At 42.3% G+C, this 27,215-nt stretch overlaps 1 protein-coding gene across 1 annotated transcript in view; it reads left to right on the top strand.

Moving 5' to 3' along the window:
* LOC139406187 (syntaxin-binding protein 5-like) overlaps positions 1–27,215 on the top strand; it is a 236,343-nt gene that overhangs the window by 170,219 nt on the left and 38,909 nt on the right. The window contains exon 20 of the mRNA XM_071148687.1: positions 18,651–18,833. Within this exon, the coding sequence (XP_071004788.1) occupies positions 18,651–18,833 (183 nt within the window). The remainder of the gene's footprint in view (positions 1–18,650; positions 18,834–27,215) is intronic.

Here is a 27,215-nt window from a genome sequence, read left to right as displayed (position 1 = left end):
CATTTGCTCAGTACATTGTTTTCATTGAGGAAATGTACGAGGATTTTCCCAAGGTAACTGTTGACGCGTATCCCACGGTAGTTATTGGGGTCAAATTTGTCTCCACTTTTGTGGATTGTGGTGATCAGTCCTTGCTTCCAAATATTGGGGAAGATGCCAGAGCTAAGGATGATGTTAAAGAGTTTTAGTATAGCCAATTGGAATTTTGTTTGTCTGTATATTTGATCATTTCATTGAGGATACCATCAACACCACAGGCCTTTTTGGGTTGGAGGGTTTTTATTTTGTCCTGTAGCTCATTCAAGGTAATTGGAGAATCCAGTGGGTTCTGGTAGTCTTTAATAGTTAATTCAAAGATTTGTATTTGATCATGTATATTTTTTTGCTCTTTATTCTTTGTTATAGAGCCAAAAACATTGGAGAAGTGGTTTACCCATACATCTCCAATTTGGATAGATAATTCTTTGTGTTGTTGTTTGTTTAGTGTTTTCCAATTTTCCCAGAAGTGGTTAGAGTCTATGGATTCTTCAATTACATTGAGCTGATTTCTGACATGCTGTTCCTTCTTTTTCCGTAGTGTATTTCTGTATTGTTTTAGTGATTCACCATAGTGAAGGCGTAGACTCAGGTTTTCCGGGTGTCTATGTTTTTGGGTGGACAGGTTTCTCAATTTCTTTCTTAGATTTTTCCATTCTTCATCAAACCATTTGTCATTGTTCATTTTCTTCGGTTTTTTATTTGAGATTTTAAGATTTGATAGGGAAGCTGAGAGGTCAAATATACTGTTAAGATTTTCTACTGGCAAGTTTACACCTTCACTATTACAGTGGAACGTTTTACCCAGGAAATTGTCTAAAAGGGATTGAATTTGTTGTTGCCCTGTACCATGTTGCCCTGTACCATTACTGTTCCGGACTTATAGAGGTTTATATTAGCTGACTCAGAGTCCTTGTTGTCAAGTATCCTGAGTTTCCACCCCTCGTTAACGCCCCTCTCTTAACAGAAGGGTAGTATGCTAATATAGCACTGTGTCATGCCAGGGGATGGTTTGTGTGGAAGATAATGTTGCTGATGTTCCCATTTTTGTAATAGTCAGCAAAAAGTGTCTTTTGATTTTCCATAAGGAGCTTCATTTTGTATTTATCATTCTTTACATACACAGGGTACTGTATTTTAATTACCTCTGAACAGCAGCTTCTAAGGCCTCTCCATTTGGTTGGGATAGACTGTGTGACTCTCCTGCCATTGTTGGGCTAATGGGCTTTGACACCTCTCACTTGACACGTCAGTGCTAGTTGAAGCTGTATCAAGCTTGGCAGAATTATGTTAGAATTCAGTCCTTATAAAGTAATGTAGTGTATTTTACTTCTTGGCTTTTGGAAATAGAATATAGTTTCAGACTAAACATTACTCACTCAGTTCCAGGTTGGATGGTGTTTTCAGGTTTCTGTTGTTTTCCAGAGAATTTGCTGTATAGAGTAATAAACCTTGGTTGTTGTAAACCTTCCAGGTGATTCCGTAATTCCGTCCAAAATCAGGTTGTAGGTTTTGAGTTTTGATTTGAAGTGAGGGTTATGTTGTAGAGGGTATCATCCTGTACGTGTTCCTGATAAAAATTTAAAAAAAGTTTAAATCTATCTTTTTTAAAGAAAATGCTGAAAAATGCAGGAGCTCATCTGATCGTGACCTCTGCGTGTGCTCTCTCTCTCTCTCTCTCTCTCTCTCTCTCTCTCTCTCTCTCTCTCTCTCTCTCTCTGATATGGTTTTAGGGTTTTTTCTGGAATTTATAGAGGAGTGAGACAGAGTTAAATTAAGTAGCTGTTAAGATTGAATCCGATGATAGTAAACCTACCTCTTTTATATTTTTATTTCTCCTCAACCTTGATAGAAAATAGTCAAGCTGGAATCCAAGCTGTATTCCGAATCAGTGAAAATAAAATTTCACATTAATGCAGTGGGAAAATGATCTTCATCAACTGTGATCACAGCCTTTTTTACATGTATTTAACTAGGCAAGTCAGTTAAGAACAAATTATTATGGAACAGTGGCTGTTCAGGGGCAGAACGACAGATTTGTACCATGTCATCTCGGGGATTAGAACGTGCAACCTTTCAGTTACTAGTCCAACACTCTAACCACTAGGCTACCCTGCCGCCTCTACACTCTAACCACTAGGCTACCCTGCCGCCTCTACACTCTAACCACTAGTCTACCCTGCCGCCTCTACACTCTAACCACTAGGCTACCCTGTCGCCTCTACACTCTAACCACTAGGCTACCCTGCTGCCTCTACACTCTAACCACTAGGCTACCCTGCCGCCTCTACACTCTAACCACTGGTCTACCCTGCCGCATCTACACTCTAACCACTAGGCTACCCTGTCGCCTCTACACTCTAACCACTAGGCTACCCTGCTGCCTCTACACTCTAACCACTAGGCTACGCTGCCGCCTCTACACTCTAACCACTAGAATACCCTGCCGCCTCTACACTCTAACCACTAGGCTACCCTGCCGCCTCTACACTCTAACCACTAGGCTACCCTGCCACCTCTACACTCTAACCACTAGGCTACCCTGCCGCCTACACACGCCTAATGTACGCCTAATGTATGTAGTTAGTTCTAGTTGGTTGTAGTTAGTTACCTGAGCAGTGCGTATGAGTGTGGGGGTACAATGCCATTTTTCCCAATGTGAATCCGTTTCCTTTAGACTGTGCCAGGACAAACCGTTGCTATACAGCTCCAACAGTGATGGTAACTGCTAGCCAGAAACACAATGGCGTAGTAATGTGGCACATTCATTGGCTCTTATACACTACGGTTATCCCCAGTTTCCAAGCCCTGGTACTGGGGCTCTAACACAGTATTCCTCTAAACTGTATTAATGTATTCCTCTCCACAGTATTCATATATTCCTCTCCACAGTATTCATGTATTCCTCTCCACAGTATTCATATATTCCTCTCCACAGTATTCATGTATTCCTCTCCACAGTATCCATGTATTTCTCTCCACAGTATTCCTCTCCACAGTATTAATGTATTCCTCTCCACAGTATTCATGTATTCTTCTCCGCAGTATTCCTCTCCACAGTATTCATGTAATCCTCTCCACAGTATTAATGTGTGCCTCTCCACAGTATTCCTCTCCACAGTATTCATGTATTCCTCTCCACAGTATTCATGTATTCCTCTCCACAGTATTCATGTATTCCTCTCCACAGTATTCCTCTCCACAGTATTCATGTATTCCTCTCCACAGTATTCATGTATCCCTCTCCACAGTATTCCTCTCCACAGTATTCATGTATTCCTCTCCACAGTATTCATGTATCCCTCTCCACAGTATTCATCTCCACATTATTCATGTATTACTCTCACAGTATTCCTCTCCACAGTATTAATGTATTCCTCTCCACAGTATTCATGTATTCCTCTCCACAGTATTCATGTCTTCTTCTCCACAGTATTCATGTATTCCTCTCCACAGTATTCATTTATTCCTCTCCACAGTATTCCTCTCCACAGTATTCATGTATTCCTCTCCACAGTATTCATGTATTCCTCTCCACAGTATTCCTCTCCACAGTATTCCTCTCCACAGTATTCATGTATTCCTCTCCACAGTGTTCATGTATTCTTCTCCACAGTATTCCTCTCCACAGTATTCCTCTCCACAGTATTCATGTATTCCTCTCCACAATATATTTATATATTCTTCTCCACAGTATTCCTCTCCACAGTATTCCTCTCCTCAGTATTCATGTATTCCTCTCCACAGTGTTCATGTATTCTTCTCCACAGTATTCCTCTCCACAGTATTCCTCTCCACAGTATTCATGTATTCCTCTCCACAATATTAATATATTCTTCTCCATAGTATTCCTCTCCACAGTATTCCTCTCCACAGTAATCCTCTCCACAGTATTCATGTAATCCTCTCCACAGTAATAATGTATTCCTCTCCACAGTATTCATGTATTCCTCTCCACTGTATTCATGTATTCCTCTCCACAGTATTCATGTATTCCTCTCCACAGTATTCCTCTCCACAGTATTCGTGTATTCCTATCCACAGTATTAATGTATTCCTCTCCACAGTATTCATGTATTCCTCTCCACAGTATTCATGTATTCCTCTCCACAGTATTCCTCTCCACAGTATTCATGTATTCCTCTCCACAGTATTCATGTATTCCTCTCCACAGTATTTCTCTCCACAGTATTCATGTATTACTCTCACAGTATTCCTCTCCACAGTATTAATGTATTCCTCTCCACAGTATTCATGTATTCCTCTCTACAGTATTCATGTATTCTTCTCCACAGTATTCATTTATTCCTCTCCACAGTATTAATTTATTCCTCTCCACAGTATTCCTCTCCACAGTATTCATGTATTCCTCTCCAGAGTATTCATGTATTCCTCTCCACAGTATTCCTCTCCACAGTATTCCTCTCCACAGTATTCATGTATTCCTCTCCACAGTGTTCATGTATTCTTCTCCACAGTATTCCTCTCCACAGTATTCCTCTCCACAGTATTCATGTATTCCTCTCCACAATATTCATATATTCTTCTCCACAGTATTCCTCTCCACAGTATTCCTCTCCACAGTATTCATGTATTCCTCTCCACAGTGTTCATGTATTCTTCTCCACAGTATTCCTCTCCACAGTATTCCTCTCCACAGTATTCATGTATTCCTCTCCACAATATTAATATATTATTCTCCACAGTATTCCTCTCCACAGTGTTCCTCTCCACAGTAATCCTCTCCACAGTATTCATGTAATCCTCTCCACAGTAATAATGTATTCCTCTCCACAGTATTCATGTATTCCTCTCCACTGTATTCATGTATTCCTCTCCACAGTATTCATGTATTCCTCTCCACAGTATTCCTCTCCACAGTATTCATGTATTCCTATCCACAGTATTAATGTATTCCTCTCCACAGTATTCATGTATTCCTCTCCACAGTATTCATGTATTCCTCTTCACAGTTTTCCTCTACACAGTATTCATGTATTCCTCTCCACAGTATTCCTCTCCACAGTATTAATGTATTCCTCTCCACAGTATTCCTCTCCACAGTATTCATGTATTCCTCTCCACAGTATTCATGTATTCCTCTCCACAGTATTCCTCTCCACAGTATTCCTCTCCACAGTATTCATGTATTCCTCTCCACAGTGTTCATGTATTCTTCTCCACAGTATTCCTCTCCACAGTATTCCTCTCCACAGTATTCATGTATTCCTCTCCACAATATTCATATATTCTTCTCCACAGTATTCCTCTCCACAGTATTCCTCTCCACAGTAATCCTCTCCACAGTATTCATGTAATCCTCTCCACAGTAATAATGTATTCCTCTCCACAGTATTCATGTATTCCTCTCCACAGTATTCATGTATTCCTCTCCACAGTATTCATGTATTCCTCTCCACAGTATTCCTCTCCACAGTATTCATGTATTCCTCTCCACAGTATTCATGTATCCCTCTCCACAGTATTCCTCTCCACAGTATTCATGTATTCCTCTCCACAGTATTCATGTATCCCTCTCCACAGTATTCATCTCCACATTATTCATGTATTACTCTCACAGTATTCCTCTCCACAGTATTAATGTATTCCTCTCCACAGTATTCATGTATTCCTCTCCACAGTATTCATGTCTTCTTCTCCACAGTATTCATGTATTCCTCTCCACAGTATTCATTTATTCCTCTCCACAGTATTCCTCTCCACAGTATTCATGTATTCCTCTCCACAGTATTCATGTATTCCTCTCCACAGTATTCCTCTCCACAGTATTCCTCTCCACAGTATTCATGTATTCCTCTCCACAGTGTTCATGTATTCTTCTCCACAGTATTCCTCTCCACAGTATTCCTCTCCACAGTATTCATGTATTCCTCTCCACAATATATTTATATATTCTTGTCCACAGTATTCCTCTCCACAGTATTCCTCTCCTCAGTATTCATGTATTCCTCTCCACAGTGTTCATGTATTCTTCTCCACAGTATTCCTCTCCACAGTATTCCTCTCCACAGTATTCATGTATTCCTCTCCACAATATTAATATATTCTTCTCCATAGTATTCCTCTCCACAGTATTCCTCTCCACAGTAATCCTCTCCACAGTATTCATGTAATCCTCTCCACAGTAATAATGTATTCCTCTCCACAGTATTCATGTATTCCTCTCCACTGTATTCATGTATTCCTCTCCACAGTATTCATGTATTCCTCTCCACAGTATTCCTCTCCACAGTATTCGTGTATTCCTATCCACAGTATTAATGTATTCCTCTCCACAGTATTCATGTATTCCTCTCCACAGTATTCATGTATTCCTCTCCACAGTATTCCTCTCCACAGTATTCATGTATTCCTCTCCACAGTATTCATGTATTCCTCTCCACAGTATTTCTCTCCACAGTATTCATGTATTACTCTCACAGTATTCCTCTCCACAGTATTAATGTATTCCTCTCCACAGTATTCATGTATTCCTCTCTACAGTATTCATGTATTCTTCTCCACAGTATTCATTTATTCCTCTCCACAGTATTAATTTATTCCTCTCCACAGTATTCCTCTCCACAGTATTCATGTATTCCTCTCCAGAGTATTCATGTATTCCTCTCCACAGTATTCCTCTCCACAGTATTCCTCTCCACAGTATTCATGTATTCCTCTCCACAGTGTTCATGTATTCTTCTCCACAGTATTCCTCTCCACAGTATTCCTCTCCACAGTATTCATGTATTCCTCTCCACAATATTCATATATTCTTCTCCACAGTATTCCTCTCCACAGTATTCCTCTCCACAGTATTCATGTATTCCTCTCCACAGTGTTCATGTATTCTTCTCCACAGTATTCCTCTCCACAGTATTCCTCTCCACAGTATTCATGTATTCCTCTCCACAATATTAATATATTATTCTCCACAGTATTCCTCTCCACAGTGTTCCTCTCCACAGTAATCCTCTCCACAGTATTCATGTAATCCTCTCCACAGTAATAATGTATTCCTCTCCACAGTATTCATGTATTCCTCTCCACTGTATTCATGTATTCCTCTCCACAGTATTCATGTATTCCTCTCCACAGTATTCCTCTCCACAGTATTCATGTATTCCTATCCACAGTATTAATGTATTCCTCTCCACAGTATTCATGTATTCCTCTCCACAGTATTCATGTATTCCTCTTCACAGTTTTCCTCTACACAGTATTCATGTATTCCTCTCCACAGTATTCATGTATTCCTCTCCACAATATTCCTCTCCACAGTATTAATGTATTCCTCTCCACAGTATTCCTCTCCACAGTATTCATGTATTCCTCTCCACAGTATTCATGTATTCCTCTCCACAGTATTCCTCTCCACAGTATTCCTCTCCACAGTATTCATGTATTCCTCTCCACAGTGTTCATGTATTCTTCTCCACAGTATTCCTCTCCACAGTATTCCTCTCCACAGTATTCATGTATTCCTCTCCACAATATTCATATATTCTTCTCCACAGTATTCCTCTCCACAGTAATCCTCTCCACAGTATTCATGTAATCCTCTCCACAGTAATAATGTATTCCTCTCCACAGTATTCATGTATTCCTCTCCACAGTATTCATGTATTCCTCTCCACAGTATTCCTCCCCACAGTATTCATGTATTCCTCTCCACAGTATTAATGTATTCCTCTCCACAGTATTCATGTATTCCTCTCCACAGTATTCATGTATTCCTCTCCACAGTATTCATGTATTCCTCTCCACAGTATTCCTCTCCACAGTATTCTTGTATTCCTCTCCACAGTATTCCTCTCCAAAGTATTCATGTATTCCTCTCCACATTATTCCTCTCCACAGTATTCATGTATTCCTCTCCACAGTATTCATATATTCCTCTCCACAGTATTCATGTATTCTTCTCCACAGTATTCATGTATTCCTCTCCACAGTATTCCTCTCCACAGTATTCATGTATTCCTCTCCACAGTATTCATGTATTCTTCTCCACAGTATTCATGTATTACTCTCCACAGTATTAATTTATTCCTCTCCACAGTATTCCTCTCCACAGTATTCATGTATTCCTCTCCACAGTAATCCTCTCCACAGTATTCATATAATCCTCTCCACAGTAATAATGTATTCCTCTCCACAGTATTCATGTATTCCTCTCCACAGTATTCATGTATTCCTCTCCACAGTATTCATGTATTCCTCTCCACAGTATTCCTCTCCACAGTATTCATGTATACCTCTCCACAGTATGAATGTATCCCTCTCCACAGTTTTCATGTATTCCTCTCCACAGTATTCCTCTCCACAGTATTCATGTATTCCTCTCCACAGTATTCATGTATTCCTCTCCACAGTATTCCTCTCCACAGTATTCATGTATTCCTCTCCACAGTATTCATGTATTCCTCTCCACAGTATTCCTCTCCACAGTATGAATGTATCCCTCTCCACAGTATTCATGTATTCCTCTCCACAGTATTCCTCTCCACAGTATTCATGTATTCCTCTCCACAATATTCATGTATTCCTCTCCACAGTATTCCTCTCCACAGTATTCATGTATTCCTCTCCACAGTATTCATGTATTCCTCTCCACAGTATTCCTCTCCACAGTATTCATGTATTCCTCTCCACAGTATTCATGTATCCCTCTCCACAGTATTCCTCTCCACAGTATTCATGTATTCCTCTCCACAGTATTCATGTTCCCCTCTCCACAGTATTCCTCTCCACAGTATTCATGTATTACTCTCACAGTATTCCTCTCCACAGTATTAATGTATTCCTCTCCACAGTATTCATGTATTCCTCTCCACAGTATTAATGTATTCTTCTCCACAGTATTCATGTATTCCTCTCCACAGTATTCATTTATTCCTCTCCACAGTATTCCTCTCCACAGTATTCATGTATTACTCTCCACAGTATTCATGTATTCCTCTCCACAGTATTCCTCTCCACAGTATTCCTCTCCACAGTATTCATGTATTCCTCTCCACAGTGTTCATGTATTCTTCTCCACAGTATTCCTCTCCACAGTATTCCTCTCCACAGTATTCATGTATTCCTCTCCACAATATTCATATATTCTTCTCCACAGTATTCCTCTCCACAGTATTCCTCTCCACAGTAATCCTCTTCACAGTATTCATGTATTCCTCTCCACAGTAATAATGTATTCCTCTCCACAGTATTCATGTATTCCTCTCCACAGTATTCATGTATTCCTCTCCACAGTATTCCTCTCCACAGAATTCATGTATTCCTCTCCACAGTGTTCATGTATTCTTCTCCACAGTATTCCTCTCCACAGTATTCCTCTCCACAGTATTCATGTATTCCTCTCCACAATATTCATATATTCTTCTCCACAGTATTCCTCTCCAAAGTATTCCGCTCCACAGTAATCCTCTCCACAGTATTCATGTAATCCTCTCCACAGTAATAATGTATTCCTCTCCACAGTATTCATGTATTCCTCTCCACTGTATTCATGTATTCCTCTCCACAGTATTCATGTATTCCTCTCCACAGTATTCCTCTCCACAGTATTCATGTATTCCTATCCACAGTATTAATGTATTCCTCTCCACAGTATTCATGTATTCCTCTCCGCAGTATTCATGTATTCCTCTCCACAGTATTCCTCTCCACAGTATTCATGTATTCCTCTCCACAGTATTCATGTATTCCTCTCCACAGTATTCATGTATTCCTCTCCACAGTATTCCTCTCCACAGTATTCATGTATTACTCTCACAGTATTCCTCTCCACAGTATTAATGTATTCCTCTCCACAGTATTCATGTATTCCTCTCCACAGTATTCATGTATTCTTCTCCACAGTATTCATGTATTCCTCTCCACAGTATTCATTTATTCCTCTCCACAGTATTCCTCTCCACAGTATTCATGTATTCCTCTCCACAGTTTTCATGTATTCCTCTCCACAGTATTCCTCTCCACAGTATTCCTCTCCACAGTATTCATGTATTCCTCTCCACAGTGTTCATGTATTCTTCTCCACAGTATTCCTCTCCACAGTATTCCTCTCCACAGTATTCATGTATTCCTCTCCACAATATTCATATATTCTTCTCCACAGTATTCCTCTCCACAGTATTCCTCTCCACAGTATTCATGTATTCCTCTCCATAGTGTTCATGCATTCTTCTCCACAGTATTCCTCTCCACAGTATTCCTCTCCACAGTATTCATGTATTCCTCTCCACAATATTCATATATTATTCTCCACAGTATTCCTCTCCACAGTATTCCTCTCCACAGTAATCCTCTCCACAGTATTCATGTAATCCTCTCCACAGTAATAATGTATTCCTCTCCACAGTATTCATGTATTCCTCTCCACTGTATTCATGTATTCCTCTCCACAGTATTCGTGTATTCCTCTCCACAGTATTCCTCTACACAGTATTCATGTATTCCTATCCACAGTATTAATGTATTCCTCTCCACAGTATTCATGTATTCCTCTCCAGAGTATTCATGTATTCCTCTCCACAATATTCCTCTCCACAGTATTCATGTATTCCTCTCCACAGTATTCATGTATTCCTCTCCACAGTATTCATCTCCACAGTATTAATGTATTCCTCTCCACAGTATTCCTCTCCACAGTATTCATGTATTCCTCTCCACAGTATTCATGTATTCCTCTCCACAGTATTCCTCTCCACAGTATTCATGTATTCCTCTCCACAGTATTAATGTATTCCTCTCCACAGTATTCATGTATTCCTCTCCACAGTATTCATGTATTCCTCTCCACAGTATTCCTCTCCACAGTATTCATGTATTCCTCTCCACAGTATTCCTCTCCACAGTATTCATGTATTCCTCTCCACAGTATTCCTCTCCACAGTATTCATGTATTCCTCTCCACATTATTCCTCTCCACAGTAATCATGTATTCCTCTCCACAGTATTCATATATTCCTCTCCACAGTATTCATGTATTCTTCTCCACAGTATTCATGTATTACTCTCCACAGTATTCCTCTCCACAGTATTCATGTATTCCTCTCCATAGTATTCATGTATTCTTCTCCACAGTATTCATGTATTCCTCTCCACAGTATTAATTTATTCCTCTCCACAGTATTCCTCTCCACAGTATTCATGTATTCCTCTCCACAGTAATCCTCTCCACAGTATTCATGTAATCCTCTCCACAGTAATAATGTATTCCTCTCCACAGTATTCATGTATTCCTCTCCACAGTATTCATGTATTCCTCTCCACAGTATTCATGTATTCCTCTCCACAGTATTCCTCTCCACAGTATTCATGTATTCCTCTCCACAGTATTAATGTATTCCTCTCCACAGTATTCATGTATTCCTCTCCACAGTATTCATGTATTCCTCTCACAGTATTCCTCTCCACAGTATTAATGAATTCCTCTCCACAGTATTCATGTATTCCTCTCCACAGTATTCATGTATTCTTCTCCACAGTATTCATGTTTTCCTCTCCACAGTATTAATTTATTCCTCTCCACAGTATTCCTCTCCACAGTATTCATGTATTCCTCTCCACAGTATTCATGTATTCCTCTCCACAGTATTCCTCTCCACAGTATTCCTCTCCACAGTATTCATGTATTCCTCTCCATAGTGTTCATGCATTCTTCTCCACAGTATTCCTCTCCACAGTATTCCTCTCCACAGTATTCATGTATTCCTCTCCACAATATTCATATATTATTCTCCACAGTATTCCTCTCCACAGTATTCCTCTCCACAGTAATCCTCTCCACAGTATTCATGTAATCCTCTCCACAGTAATAATGTATTCCTCTCCACAGTATTCATGTATTCCTCTCCACTGTATTCATGTATTCCTCTCCAGAGTATTCATGTATTCCTCTCCACAGTATTCCTCTACACAGTATTCATGTATTCCTATCCACTGTATTAATGTATTCCTCTCCACAGTATTCATGTATTCCTCTCCAGAGTATTCATGTATTCCTCTCCACAATATTCCTCTCCACAGTATTCATGTATTCCTCTCCACAGTATTCATGTATTCCTCTCCACAGTATTCATCTCCACAGTATTAATGTATTCCTCTCCACAGTATTCCTCTCCACAGTATTCATGTATTCCTCTCCACAGTATTCATGTATTCCTCTCCACAGTATTCCTCTCCACAGTATTCATGTATTCCTCTCCACAGTATTAATGTATTCCTCTCCACAGTATTCATGTATTCCTCTCCACAGTATTCATGTATTCCTCTCCACAGTATTCCTCTCCACAGTATTCATGTATTCCTCTCCACAGTATTCCTCTCCACAGTATTCATGTATTCCTCTCCACAGTATTCCTCTCCACAGTATTCATGTATTCCTCTCCACATTATTCCTCTCCACAGTAATCATGTATTCCTCTCCACAGTATTCATATATTCCTCTCCACAGTATTCATGTATTCTTCTCCACAGTATTCATGTATTACTCTCCACAGTATTCCTCTCCACAGTATTCATGTATTCCTCTCCATAGTATTCATGTATTCTTCTCCACAGTATTCATGTATTCCTCTCCACAGTATTAATTTATTCCTCTCCACAGTATTCCTCTCCACAGTATTCATGTATTCCTCTCCACAGTAATCCTCTCCACAGTATTCATGTAATCCTCTCCACAGTAATAATGTATTCCTCTCCACAGTATTCATGTATTCCTCTCCACAGTATTCATGTATTCCTCTCCACAGTATTCATGTATTCCTCTCCACAGTATTCATGTATTCCTCTCACAGTATTCCTCTCCACAGTATTAATGTATTCCTCTCCACAGTATTCATGTATTCCTCTCCACAGTATTCATGTATTCTTCTCCACAGTATTCATGTTTGCCTCTCCACAGTATTAATTTATTCCTCTCCACAGTATTCCTCTCCACAGTATTCATGTATTCCTCTCCACAGTATTCATGTATTCCTCTCCACAGTATTCCTCTCCACAGTATTCCTCTCCACAGTATTCATGTATTCCTCTCCACAGTGTTCATGTATTCTTCTCCACAGTATTCCTCTCCACAGTATTCCTCTCCACAGTATTCATGTATTCCTCTCCACAATATTCATATATTCTTCTCCACAGTATTCCTCTCCACAGTATTCCTCTCCACAGTATTCATGTATTCCTCTCCAAAGTGTTCATGTATTCTTCTCCACAGTATTCCTCTCCACAGTATTCCTCTCCACAGTATTCATGTATTCCTCTCCACAGTATTAATGTATTCCTCTCCACAGTATTCATGTATTCCTCTCCACAGTATTCATGTATTCCTCTCACAGTATTCCTCTCCACAGTATTAATGTATTCCTCTCCACAGTATTCATGTATTCCTCTCCACAGTATTCATGTATTCTTCTCCACAGTATTCATGTATTCCTCTCCACAGTATTAATTTATTCCTCTCCACAGTATTCCTCTCCACAGTATTCATGTATTCCTCTCCACAGTATTCATGTATTCCTCTCCACAGTATTCCTCTCCACAGTATTCCTCTCCACAGTATTCATGTATTCCTCTCCACAGTGTTCATGTATTCTTCTCCACAGTATTCCTCTCCACAGTATTCCTCTCCACAGTATTCATGTATTCCTCTCCACAATATTCGTATATTCTTCTCCACAGTATTCCTCTCCACAGTATTCCTCTCCACAGTATTCATGTATTCCTCTCCACAGTGTTCATGTATTCTTCTCCACAGTATTCCTCTCCACAGTATTCCTCTCCACAGTATTCATGTATTCCTCTCCACAATATTCATATATTCTTCTCCACAGTATTCCTCTCCACAGTAACCCTCTCCACAGTATTCATGTAATCCTCTCCACAGTATTCATGTAATCCTCTCCACAGTAATAATGTATTCCTCTCCACAGTATTCATGCATTCCTCTCCACTGTATTCATGTATTCCTCTCCACAGTATTCATGTATTCCTCTCCACAGTATTCCTCTCCACAGTATTCATGAATTCCTATCCACAGTATTAATGTATTCCTCTCCACAGTATTCATGTATTCCTCTCCACAGTATTCACGTATTCCTCTCCACAGTATTCCTCTCCACAGTATTCATGTATTCCTCTCCACAGTATTCATGTATTCCTCTCCACAGTATTCCTCTCCACAGTATTCATGTATTCCTCTCCACAGTATTCATGTATTCCTCTCCACAGTATTCCTCTCCACAGTATTCATGTATTCCTCTCCACAGTGTTCATGTATTCTTCTCCACAGTCTTCCTCTCCACAGTATTCCTCTCCACAGTATTCATGTATTCCTCTCCACAATATTCATATATTCTTCTCCAAAGTATTCCTCTCCACAGTATTCCTCTCCACAGTAATCCTCTCCACAGTATTCATGTAATCCTCTCCACAGTAATAATGTATTCCTCTCTACAGTATTCATGTATTCCTCTCCACAGTATTCATGTATTCCTCTCCACAGTATTCCTCTCCACAGTATTCATGTATTCCTCTCCACAGTATTAATGTATTCCTCTCCACAGTATTCATGTATTCCTCTGCACAGTATTCATGTATTCCTCTCCACAGTATTCCTCTCCACAGTATTCATGTATTCCTCTCCACAGTATTCCTCTCCACAGTATTCATGTATTCCTCTCCACATTATTCCTCTCCACAGTATTCATGTATTCCTCTCCACAGTATTCATATATTCCTCTCCACAGTATTCATGTATTCTTCTCCACAGTATTCATGTATTACTCTCCACAGTATTCATGTATTCCTCTCCACAGTATTAATGTATTCTTCTCCACAGTATTCATGTATTACTCTCCACAGTATTAATTTATTCCTCTCCACAGTATTCCTCTCCACAGTATTCATGTATTCCTCTCCACAGTAATCCTCTCCACAGTATTCATGTAATCCTCTCCACAGTAATAATGTATTCCTCTCCACAGTATTCATGTATTCCTCTCCACAGTATTCATGTATTCCTCTCCACAGTATTCCTCTCCACAGTATTCGTGTATTCCTCTCCACAGTATTAATGTATTCCTCTCCACAGTATTCATGTATTCCTCTCCACAGTATTAATGTATTCCTCTCCACAGTATTCCTCTCCACAGTATTCATGTATTCCTCTCCACAGTATTCATGTATTCCTCTCCACATTATTCCTCTCCACAGTATTCATGTATTCCTCTCCACAGTATTCATATATTCCTCTCCACAGTATTCATGTATTCTTCTCCACAGTATTCATGTATTACTCTCCACAGTATTCCTCTCCACAGTATTCATGTATTCCTCTCCACAGTATTCATGTATTCTTCTCCACAGTATTCATGTATTACTCTCCACAGTATTAATTTATTCCTCTCCACAGTATTCCTCTCCACAGTATTCATGTATTCCTTTCCACAGTATTCCTCTCCACAGTATTCATGTATTCCTCTCCACAGTATTCATGTATTCCTCTCCACAGTATTCATGTATTCCTCTCCACAGTATTCCTCTCCACAGTATTCTTGTATTCCTCTCCACAGTATTCATGTAATCCTCTCCACAGTATTCCTCTCCACAGAAATCCTCCCCACAGTATTCCTCCCCACAGTATTTCTCTCCACAGTATTCCTCTCCACAGTATTCCTCTCCACAGTATTCCTCTCCACAGCAATCCTCTCCACAGTAATCCTCTCCACAGTATTAATATATTCCTCTCCACAGTATTCCTCCCCACAGTATTCCTCCCCACAGTATTCCTCTCCACAGTATTCCTCTCCACAGTATTCCTCTACACAGTATTAATGTATTCCTCTCCACAGTATTAAGGTATTCCTCTCCACAGTATTCATGCATTCCTCTTCACAGTATTCATGTATTCCTCTCCACAGTATTCATGCATTCCTCTTCACAGTATTCATGTATTCCTCTCCACAGTATCCATGTATTCCTCTCCACAGTATTCCTCTCCACAGTATTAATGTATTCCTCTCCACAGTATTCCTCTACACAGTATTAATGTATTCTTCTCCACAGTATTCATGTATTCCTCTCCACAGTATTCATGCATTCCTCTTCACAGTATTCATGTATTCCTCTCAACAGTGTTCATGTATTCTTCTCCACAGTATTCCTCTTCACAGTATTCCTCTCCACAGTAATCCTCTCCACAGTATTCATGTAATCCTCTCCACAGTATTAATGTATTCCTCTCCACAGTATTCTGGTATTTCTCTCCACAGTATTCATGTATTCCTGTCCACAGTATTCCTCTCCACAGTATTCATGTATTCCTCTCCACAGTATTCATGTATTCCTCTCCACAGTATTCATGTATTCCTCTCCACAGTATTCCTCTCCACAGTATATATGTATTTCTCCCCACAGTATTCATGTATTCCTCTCCACAGTATTCATCTCCACAGTATTCATGTATTCCTCTCCACAGTATTCCTCTTCACAGTATTCATGTATTCCTCTCCACAGTACTCATATATTCCTCTCCACAGTATTCATTTATTCCTCTCCACAGTATTCATGTATTCTTCTCCACAGTATTCATGTATTCCTCTCCACAGTATTCATATATTCCTCTCCACAGTATTCATGTATTCTTCTCCACAGTATTCATGTATTCTTCTCCACAGTATTCATGTATTACTCTCCACAGTTTTCCTCTCCACAGTATTCATGTATTCTTCTCCACAGTATTCATGTATTCCTCTCCACAGTATTCATGTATTCCTCTCCACAGTATTCCTCTCCACAGTATTCATGTATTCCTCTCCATAGTAGTCATGTATTCCTCTCCACAGTATTAATGTATTCCTCTCGACAGTATTCATGTATTCCTCTCCACAGTATTCATGTATACCTCTCCACAGTATTCCTCTCCACAGTATTCATGTATTTCTCTCCACAGTATTCAAGTATTCCTCTCCACAGTATTCCTCTCCACAGTATTCATGTATTCCTCCCCACAGTATGCCTCTCCACAGTATTCATGTATTCCTCTCCACAGTATTCATATATTCCTCTCCACAGTATTCATGTATTCTTCTCAACATTATTCCTCTACAGTATCAACCAACTGTAGTAGAATATTGATTCACTCTGGAATCCACCCGAAGGTGTATGATTTCATTAATATTTGAAGTTCTGCACCACTCCTGATGCTGTTCTGCTGAACACCTTGCTGGTCATTTATACCCCAATTTTAATTCTCAAATGTAAGATAAAGTTTGGTTCAGATAGTGTGAAACGCTCCCAATGCCACATCAAAGGACAAAAATAGAGAGGATGAAAGACTCTGATCCTGTTCAATGCCGGATCCTACTGAATGTTCTCTAACATCACTTGTTTATCTTAGCTAGTTATTTTCATCAATATTCCTTTTGATATTTCTTAATTTTATTTGGCACAGATTAATTAAATCTTCTCCTTCTATGTAGATTTTTTCTGCATCCAACTTTCTCTCTCCCTCTAGAGTCTAAGCAGGAGGGAGGGTTCTACTAAGCTAACTTATGGAATTGTTTTAAGATGGTCATATCAAGGGGTTTCTGAGTGGTGCAGCGGTCTAAGGCACTTGCTTCGCAGTGCTTCAGATGTCACTACGGACCCGGGTTCGGCCGTGACTGCGAGACGCAACGAGGTGGCGCACAAATTCCCCATCGGCGGCCGCGATTTCCTTATCCCATTGTGCTCTAGCGACTCCTTGTGAGGCTGGCATCCCGGGTTTAATTGAGCAGTGTGTCAAAAAGCAGTGCAACTTGGCAGAGTCGTGTTTCATAGGACGCAGGACTCTGGACCTTCGCCTCTCCAGAGTCCGTAGGGGAGTTGCAGCGATGAGACAAGACTGTAACTACCAAATCACTAAAAAAATGGGGATAAAAGTTACAACAACAAAACAAGTAATGTCAAGGATCATTTAGCTATTAGATGTTTGAGTTTTGAGAACCCTTAAGGTATAATATATACAGTATACATAAAACATATTTGATGAAACATTGAATATGGCCTTACTGCTATTAGCCAATAGAAACATATTCTATCTGACCAAACAGATTGTCTCAAATATTGTCACAAGGAACATTCTACTGAACATCTGACATGTTCTTGAGAGACTCGCCTTTCCACAGAGGGGTTCTAGTAGTTTGTGGGCCAAACCATTCAGACACTACAGAGACGTTTTCGTGAGAAGACAGATTTTTCTGGATGTCTCATGGTCTGACAAACATCGCTCTAGCTATGCCAACTTTCACCTCAAATACGAAAGGGTGACATCTGTTTAATTGAGACGCTGCCCATGCAGAACAAACAGATATCTCTAGCTTAAAGTGTTTGATGGGGATTTTTTTTAAATGCTGATTTCATTTTCGCGGGGCCGCGGACATTGACTCTAAGGGGTTAAATTAACTATAATTCACTAACTCTATCTCTTTAACTATAAATCACAAACTTTTTCTTTAACTCTAACTCACCAACTCTTTCTCTCATCCTGTCCTTATCGTAGACTTTTCTCATCTCTCGGTTTTGTTTTCTTGAAGTTGTTTGCTAAGGCTTTGTCTTTGTTGCAGATCATGTCAATGGACATTGCACTAGCCCCACCTCCCAGCCATGCTCCTTGGGGAAGTCTCGCCTTCCAGGGGCTCCTGAGGGCCCGCGGCTACCCTGGAGAGGGCCCGGCCGACCACCCTTCCGCAAGGCCCAGTCTGCCGCTTGCATGGAGATCTCTTTGCCAGTTTCCTCCCTCACGGAAGGTGTGTGCTTGTCTCCTTCCCCTTGACCTAAACACTCCTCCTGCCCTCCTCATCCTCCCATCTTAAGTGTATGTCTACCAGTCATCAACAGGTAGGGCGGTTGGTGAGGTGGTGCTTGTCTCCTTCACCCTTGACCTAAACCCTCCTCCTACCCTCCTCATCCTCCCCTCTTAAGTGCATGTCTACCAGTCAGATGGGGTGGTGCTTGGTGGGGGTTTGTGGGGTGGTGCTTGGTGGTGCTTGGTGGGGTGATGCTTGGTGGGGGTTTGTGGGGTGATGCTTGGTGAGGTGATGCTTGGTGGGGGTTTGTGGAGTGGTGCTTGGTGGTGCTTGGTGGGGTGATGCTTGGTGGGGGTTTGTGGGGTTATGCTTGGTGGGGGTTTGTGGGGTGGTGCTTGGTGGGGGTTTGTGGGGTGGTGCTTGGTGCTTGGTGGGGGTTCGTGTGGTGGGGGTTGATGGGTTGGTGGGGTGGGTGGGGGTTTGTGGGGTGGGGGTTGTTAGGGGTTGGTGCGGTGTGGGTTGGTGGTGGTTGGTGGGTTGTTAGGGTGGGGGTTTGTGGGGTGAGAGTTGGTGGAGTGATAAAACTGGGGGGGACAAACATGCAATTTCAGAATGTGGTGGGGACATGACCCACCCCTCGTCCCCAGTGAAAGTTGCTGCCCTGTCTCCAGGTTTGACAAACACCACTCTAGCTGTTTCACCTTTCACTGCAGATGTGCCCCATCGGGGATGCAGTGGATTGAGGCGCATCGAACGCAGAAAAACGTATATCTCCAGCTCAAACGCTCAGGATTTTTTATTATGCTAATTAGATTGTTGTGGACATCGACTTTAAACAGCTAAGGGGTCGACTAGGACCAACAGGACCAACAGGTCTAACATGACCAACAGGACCAACAGGACCAACAGGACCAACAGGACCAATAGGACCAACAGGACCAACAGGACTAACAGGACTAGGACCAACAGGACCAACAGGACTAGGACCAACAGGACTAGGACCAACAGGACTAGGACCAACAGGACCAATAGGACCAACAGGACCAACAGGACTAACAGGACTAGGACCAACAGGACCAACAGGACTAGGACCAACAGGACTAGGACCAACAGGACTAGGACCAACAGGACCAACAGAACCAACAGGACCAACAGGACTAGGACCAACAGGACTAACAGGACCAACAGGACTAACAGGACAGCAGGTCTAACACGTCAGCAGGTCTAACAGGACTAACCGGACTTACACCATGTGTTACTACACCAGCCATATTGTCCCTGAGTTAGTGTATCTTGTCAGCATTCTGCACTAACTGTACTTTTTTACACATTTGGAACAACACAAATAAATAATCATAATTTTTAAAACTAAATAAATATAAAAACATATACAAAAATAAGACTCTTAAATATCAAATTGAAGTAACAAAGACAAATAGAAACACATTTGTGTTGATGTTGCATTTGAGCATCAATACATTACCCATCCCCCAACACTGTCAACCAAGAGTCAAGACTACATTACCCATCCCCCAACACTGTCAACCAAGAGTCAAGACTACATTACCCATCCCCCAACACTGTCAACCAAGAGTCAAGACTACATTACCCATCCCCCAACACTGTCAACCAAGAGTCAAGACTACATTACCCATCCCCCAACACTGTCAACCAGGAGTCAAGACTACCTTACCCATCCCCCAACACTGTCAACCAAGAGTCAAGACTACATTACCCATCCCCCAACACTGTCAACCAGGAGTCAAGACTACATTACCCATCCCCCAACACTGTCAACCAAGAGTCAAGACTACATTACCCATCCCCCAACACTGTCAACCAAGAGTCAAGACTACATTACCCATCCCCCAACACTGTCAACCAAGAGTCAAGACTACATTACCCATCCCCCAACACTGTCAACCAAGAGTCAAGACTACATGACCCATCCCCCAACACTGTCAACCAGGAGTCAAGACTACCTTACCCATCCCCCAACACTGTCAACCAGGAGTCAAGACTACCTTACCCATCCCCCAACACTGTCAACCAGGAGTCAAGACTACCTTACCCATCCCCCAACACTGTCAACCAGGAGTCAAGACTACCTTACCCATCCCCCAACACTGTCAACCAGGAGTCAAGACTACATTACCCATCCCCCAACACTGTCCACCTAGAGTCAAGACTACATTACCCATCCCCCAACACTGTCAACCAAGAGTCAAGACTACATTACTCATCCCCCAACACTGTCAACCAGGAGTCAAGACTACCTTACCCATCCCCCAACACTGTCAACCAGGAGTCAAGACTACCTTACCCATCCCCCAACACTGTCAACCAGGAGTCAAGACTACATTACCCATCCCCCAACACTGTCAACCTAGAGTCAAGACTACATTACCCATCCCCCAACACTGTCAACCAGGAGTCAAGACTACCTTACCCATCCCCCAACACTGTCAACCAGGAGTCAAGACTATATTACCCATCCCCCAACACTGTCAACCAGGAGTCAAGACTACATTACCCATCCCCCAACACTGTCAACCAGGAGTCAAGACTACATTACCCATCCCCCAACACTGTCAAGTCAAGACTAAACCAATTCACCTTGGTGCTGTGCTGACTGGTTTTATATTATTATTAACGATTTTTTGCATTAATACTGTACAAAGTTAGAGGCGCGCTATTTTATAGATTTCCCCGCTCCCCCTACCTAGGGCCTCCAGTGGAGAGACCTGAGGTCAACCTACCCTCGCCCCCCTCCACATCTCGTACTTCTGAGTGGGAGAACTTCCCAGGCATTATTCTGCTTAGCTCACAAACTCAAATCGTGGCGCCCACTCTGACAAATGTAATTGGTCCACAGTCCCACACAGTGACATGATATCATTGACGTGGCATGCAAATGAGCGATAGAAAACCGATCGCGCAAATGTCACCAATCCAATTATTTTTGGTGCGGGTACCCTGTGCCGCCCCCGACAAGATGCCAGTCTGGGCGGCTGCCCGTGTCGCCTATACCTACATCGGCCACTGACTGTATGTATCTACTGCATGTAGGGGCGGCAGGTAGCCTAGTGGTTAGAGCATTGGGCCAGTAAACGACAGGTGGCTGGATCGATTCCCTGAGTTGACAAGGATAAACACTGTTGTTCTGTCCCTGAACAAGGCATTTAACCCACTGTTCCCCATTAGGATGTCATTGACATCCTCTCTTATCCTCTGGGGATGAGTAGCAGGCAGTTGAATCTGGGCATGCATTTCATCCGGACGTGAAAATACTGCATCCTGTCACCAAGAAGTTAACTCACTTGCCTGGTTAAAAATGTAAAGTGTATCATTGTACTGCATGTATCTACTCTCTGTGGGTACTGTCTATGTAGTGTGAGTTTTTGGCCAGTTGGTGTGTCACCTGACTGTTGTCTAACTCCCTCTAGGTGTTTCACCTGACTGTCCTCCACCTCACCTGACTAACTCCCTCTAGGTGTTTCACCTGACTGTCTTCCACCTCATCTGTCTAACTCCCTCTAGGTGTTTCACCTGACTGTCTTCCACCTCACCTGTCTAACTCCCTCTAGGTGTTTCACCTCACCTGTCTAACTCCCTCTAGGTGTTTCACCTGACTGTCTTCCACCTCACCTGTCTAACTCCCTCTAGGTGTTTCACCTGACTGTCTTCCACCTCACCTGTCTAACTCCCTCTAGGTGTTTCACCTCACCTGTCTAGCTCCCTCTAGGTGTTTCACCTGACTGTCTTCCACCTCACCTGTCTAACTCCCTCTAGGTGTTTCACCTGACTGTCTTCCACCTCACCTGTCTAACTCCCTCTAGGTGTTTCACCTCACTAGGTGTTTCGCCCGACTGTCTTCCACCTCACCTGTCTAGCTCCCTCTAGGTGTTTCACCTGACTGTCTTCCACCACACCTGTCTAACTCCCTCTAGGTGTTTCACCTGACTGTCTTCCACCTCACCTGTCTAACTCCCTCTAGGTGCTTCACCTGACTGTCTTCCACCTCACCTGTCTAACTCCCTCTAGGTGTTTCACCTGACTGTCTTCCACCTCACCTGTCTAACTCCCTCTAGGTGTTTCACCTGACTGTCTTCCACCTCACCTGTCTAACTCCCTCTAGGTGTTTCACCTGACTGTCTTCCACCTCACCTGTCCAACTCTCTCTAGGTGTTTCACCTCACCTGTCCAACTCCCTCTAGGTGTTTCATCTGACTGTCCTCCACCTCACCTGTCTAACTCCCTCTAGGGGCTTGTCGTATGTGTGTCCCTTGTTACAGAGCGTAGGTATGTGTCATTGTTGTGCTCAAATGTGTCTCCAGGCAACCAGTCAGAAATAATATTAAATAGAGGAACACCTCTATCATCATCAACATCATTTGACAAACTGTCAAGTGGTGACATCCACTTTTCTCTGTTTCTTGTTCAGCCAAAACATTTACTTCTCCACTGCGAAACTCTGACTGGATGGGTATCAACATGCAGTCATCATGTACAATCATACCCCTATCAGTCAATCTTTGTTCACAGTCAGAACAGCTACAGAGACTTACTGTATGTTCCGCTTAGCCATAATTAGCTACATGACCTTTTCTGTGACTGTATCCCAACTGGCACCCTATCACTATCCCGGTTCGGGATGTTCCACATGCTTCAAGAGGACCACCATTGTTCCTGTTCCCAAGAAAGCTAAGGTAACTGAGCTAAACGACTATCGCCCCGTAGCACTCACCTCCGTCATCATGAAGTGCTTTGAGAGACTAGTCAAGGACCATATCACCTCCACCCTACCTGACACCCTAGACCCCACTCCAATTTGCTTACCGCCCCAATAGGTCCACAGACGACGCAATCACGCTGGACACTGCTCTACCTCTTCTGGACAAGAGGAATACCTATGTACGATTGCTGTTCATCGATTACAGCTCAGCATTTAACACCATAGTACCCTCCAAACTCATCATTAAACTGGAGAACCTGGGTCTCGACCCCGCCGTGTGCAACTGGGTCCTGGACTTCCTGACGGGCCGCCCCCAGGTGGTGAGGGTAGGAAATAACATCTCCACCCCGCTGACCCTCAACACTGGGGCCTCACAAGGGTGCGTTCTCAGCCCTCTCCTGTACTCCCTGTTCACCCACGACTGCGTGGCCATGCACGCATCCAACTCAATTATCAAGTTGGCAGACGACACTATAGTGGTAGGCTTGATTAACAACAACGAAAAGACGGCCTACAGGGATGAGGTGAGGGCCCTCGGAGTGTGGTTTCAGGAAAATAACCTCACACTCAACATCAACAAAACAAAGGAGATGATCATGGCATTCAGGAAACAGCAGAGGGAGCAATCCCCTATCCACATCGACGGGACAGTATTGGAGAAGGTGGAAAGTTTTAAGTTCCTCGGCGTACGCATCACGGACATATCATGGTCCACCCATACAGACAGCATAGTGAAGAAGGCACAACATCGCCTCTTCAACCTCAGGAGGCTGAAGAAATTTGGCTTGTCACCCAAAGCACTCACAAACTTCTACAGATGCACAATCGAGAGCATCCTGTCGGGCTGTATCACAGCCTGGTATGACAACTGCTCCGCCCACAACCGTAAGGCTCTCCAGAGGGTGGTGAGGTCTGCACAACGCATCACCGGGGGCAAACTACCTGCCCTCCAAGACACCTACACCACCCAATGTCCCAGGAAGGCCAAAAATATCATCAAGGACAACAATCACCCGAGCCACTGCCTGTTCACCCTGCTAACATCCAGAAGGGGAGGTCAGTACAGGTGCATCAAAGCAGGGACCGAGAGACTGAAAAACAGCTTATTTCTCAAGGTCATCAGACTGTTAAACAGCCACCACTAACATTGAGTTGTTGCTGCCAACATACTGACTCAAATCTCTAGTAACATTAATAATAACAAATCAGATGTAATAAATGTATCACTAGTCACTTTAAGCAATGCCCCTTTATATAGTGTTTACATACCCTACATTACCCATCTCATATGTATATACTGTACTCTATACCATCTACTGCATCTTGCCTATGCCGCTCTATACCATCACTCATTCATATATCTGTATGTACATATTATTATTCGTTCCTTTATACTTGTGTGTATAAGGTAGTTGTAGTGAAATTGTTAGATTTCTTGTTAGATATTTCAGATACGGGCGTAACTAGAAGCACAAGCATTTCACTACACTCTCATTAACATCTGCTAACCATGTGTATGTGACCCCCAAACATTTTTTATTTGATTTAGTGCATTACTTTTGATCAGGGATTATAGAACTCTGGTCAAAGAGAGTGCACTATATAGGGAATAGGGTGCCATAGGGCTCTGGTCAAAGAGATTGCACTATATAGGGAATAGGGTTCCATAGAGCTCTGGTCTAAAGTAGTGCACTATATAGGGAATAGGGTTCCATAGGGCTCTGGTCTAAAGTAGTGCACTATATAGGGAATAGGGTTCCATAGGGCTCTGGTCAAAGAGAGTGCACTATATAGGGAATAGGGTGCCATAGGGCTCTGGTCAAAGAGATTGCACTATATAGGGAATAGGGTTCCATAGAGCTCTGGTCTAAAGTAGTGCACTATATAGGGAATAGGGTTCCATAGGGCTCTGGTCTAAAGTAGTGCACTATGAAGGGAATAGGGTGCCATTTGGGATGCACACCTTACAGTATCTTGCCTAATAGAAACATATTTGCCATTCAGCTCCTGGCCCTGTGATAAGAACCCCTCTCAGTCAGGAGTAATTTTCTCTAAATGGACAAAATGACATAAAACGCGTTTCCAGAGTATCGAGCGGAGCGAACAACTCTGTCCGGTTTGTTAATCCTGAACGGGATATGAGTTCCACAAAGGTCGTTTTCTGCCCGGTTGATTCAGGTTGGCCTGTCTGCTGCCGAGGCGAGGTGAGACTCCGTGCAGGTTAACTAAATGGATGTCCAATGTGCACTCACAGAGGCCATAATAGACCATTAAGACAGTGACAAGCCGTGTAACATAATGTTGCATGGTTTCATTGAACTCTGCCCTCCACTAAGCATTAGAGGGACATGTACTTTGCCTGTACTTAATAGTCACAGTGGTACAGCTCAGCTCAGTCGAAGTCATACAGCTCAGCTCAGTCGAATTGGTACAGCTCAGCTCATCTAATCTCAGTCGCAGTGGTACAGCTCACATCTAATCTCAGTCACAGTGGTACAGCTCATCGCTCAGCTCAGTCACAGCTCAAGTAGTTGTTAAGCTTGTTGTGCAGCTACAAGGCAATACATACAGTTGAAGTCTGAAGTTTACATACACCTTAGCCAAATACATTTAAACTCAGTTTTTCACAATTCCTGACATTTAATCCAAGTAAAAATCCCCTGTTTTAGGGTCAGTTCGGATCACCACTTTATTTTAAGAATATGAAATGTCAGAATAATAGTAGCGAGAATGATTTATTTCAGCTTTTATTTATTTTATCACATTCCCAGTGGGTCAGAAGTTTACATACACTCACTTAGTATTTGGTAGTATTGCCTTTAAATTGTTTAACTTGGGTCAAGCGTTTTGGGTAGCCTTCCACAAGCTTCCCACAATAAGTTGGGTGAATTTTGACCCATTCCTTCTGACAGAGCTGGTGTAACAGAGTCAGGTTTGTAGGCCTCCTTGCTCACAGCGCTTTTTCAGTTCTGCCCAAAAATGTTCTATAGGATTGAGGTCAGGGCTTTGTGATGTCCACTCCAATACCTTGACTTTGTTGTCCTTAAGCCATTTTCCGCAATTTTGGAAGTATTCTTGGGATCAATGTCCATTTGGAAGACCCATTTGAGACCAAGCTTTATCTTCCTGACTGATGTCTTGAGATGTTGCTTCAATATATCCACCTAATTGTCCTCCCTCATGATGCCATCTATTTTGTGAAGTGCACCAGTCCCTCCTGCAGCAAAGCACCCCCACAACATGATGCTTCCACCCCCATGCTTCACGGTTGGGATGGTGTTCTTCAGCTTGCAAGCCTCCCCCTTTTTCCTCCAAACATAACGATGGTCATTATGGCCAAACAGCTCTATTTTTGTTTCATCAGACCAGAGGACATTTCTCCAAAAAGTACGATCTTTGTCCCCATGTGCAGTTGCAAACCGTAGTCTGGTGTTTTTATGGCGTTTTTTGAGCAGTGGCTTCTTCCTTGCTGAACGTCCTTTCAGGTTATGTTTATATAGGAGCACTCGTTTCACTGTGGATATAGATACTTTTGTACCTGTTTCCTCCAGCATCTTCACAAGGTCCTTTGCTGTTGTTCTGGGATTGATTTGCACTTTTCGCACCAAAGTACGTTCATCTCTAGGAGACAGAACGCGTCTCCTTCC

This window comes from Oncorhynchus clarkii, chromosome 3 (assembly GCF_045791955.1).
Source record: "Oncorhynchus clarkii lewisi isolate Uvic-CL-2024 chromosome 3, UVic_Ocla_1.0, whole genome shotgun sequence".
In the NCBI taxonomy this organism is placed as follows: domain Eukaryota; kingdom Metazoa; phylum Chordata; class Actinopteri; order Salmoniformes; family Salmonidae; genus Oncorhynchus; species Oncorhynchus clarkii.
Note: the sequence above shows the minus strand (reverse complement) of the source record. Positions and strands in the feature narration are given on the sequence as shown.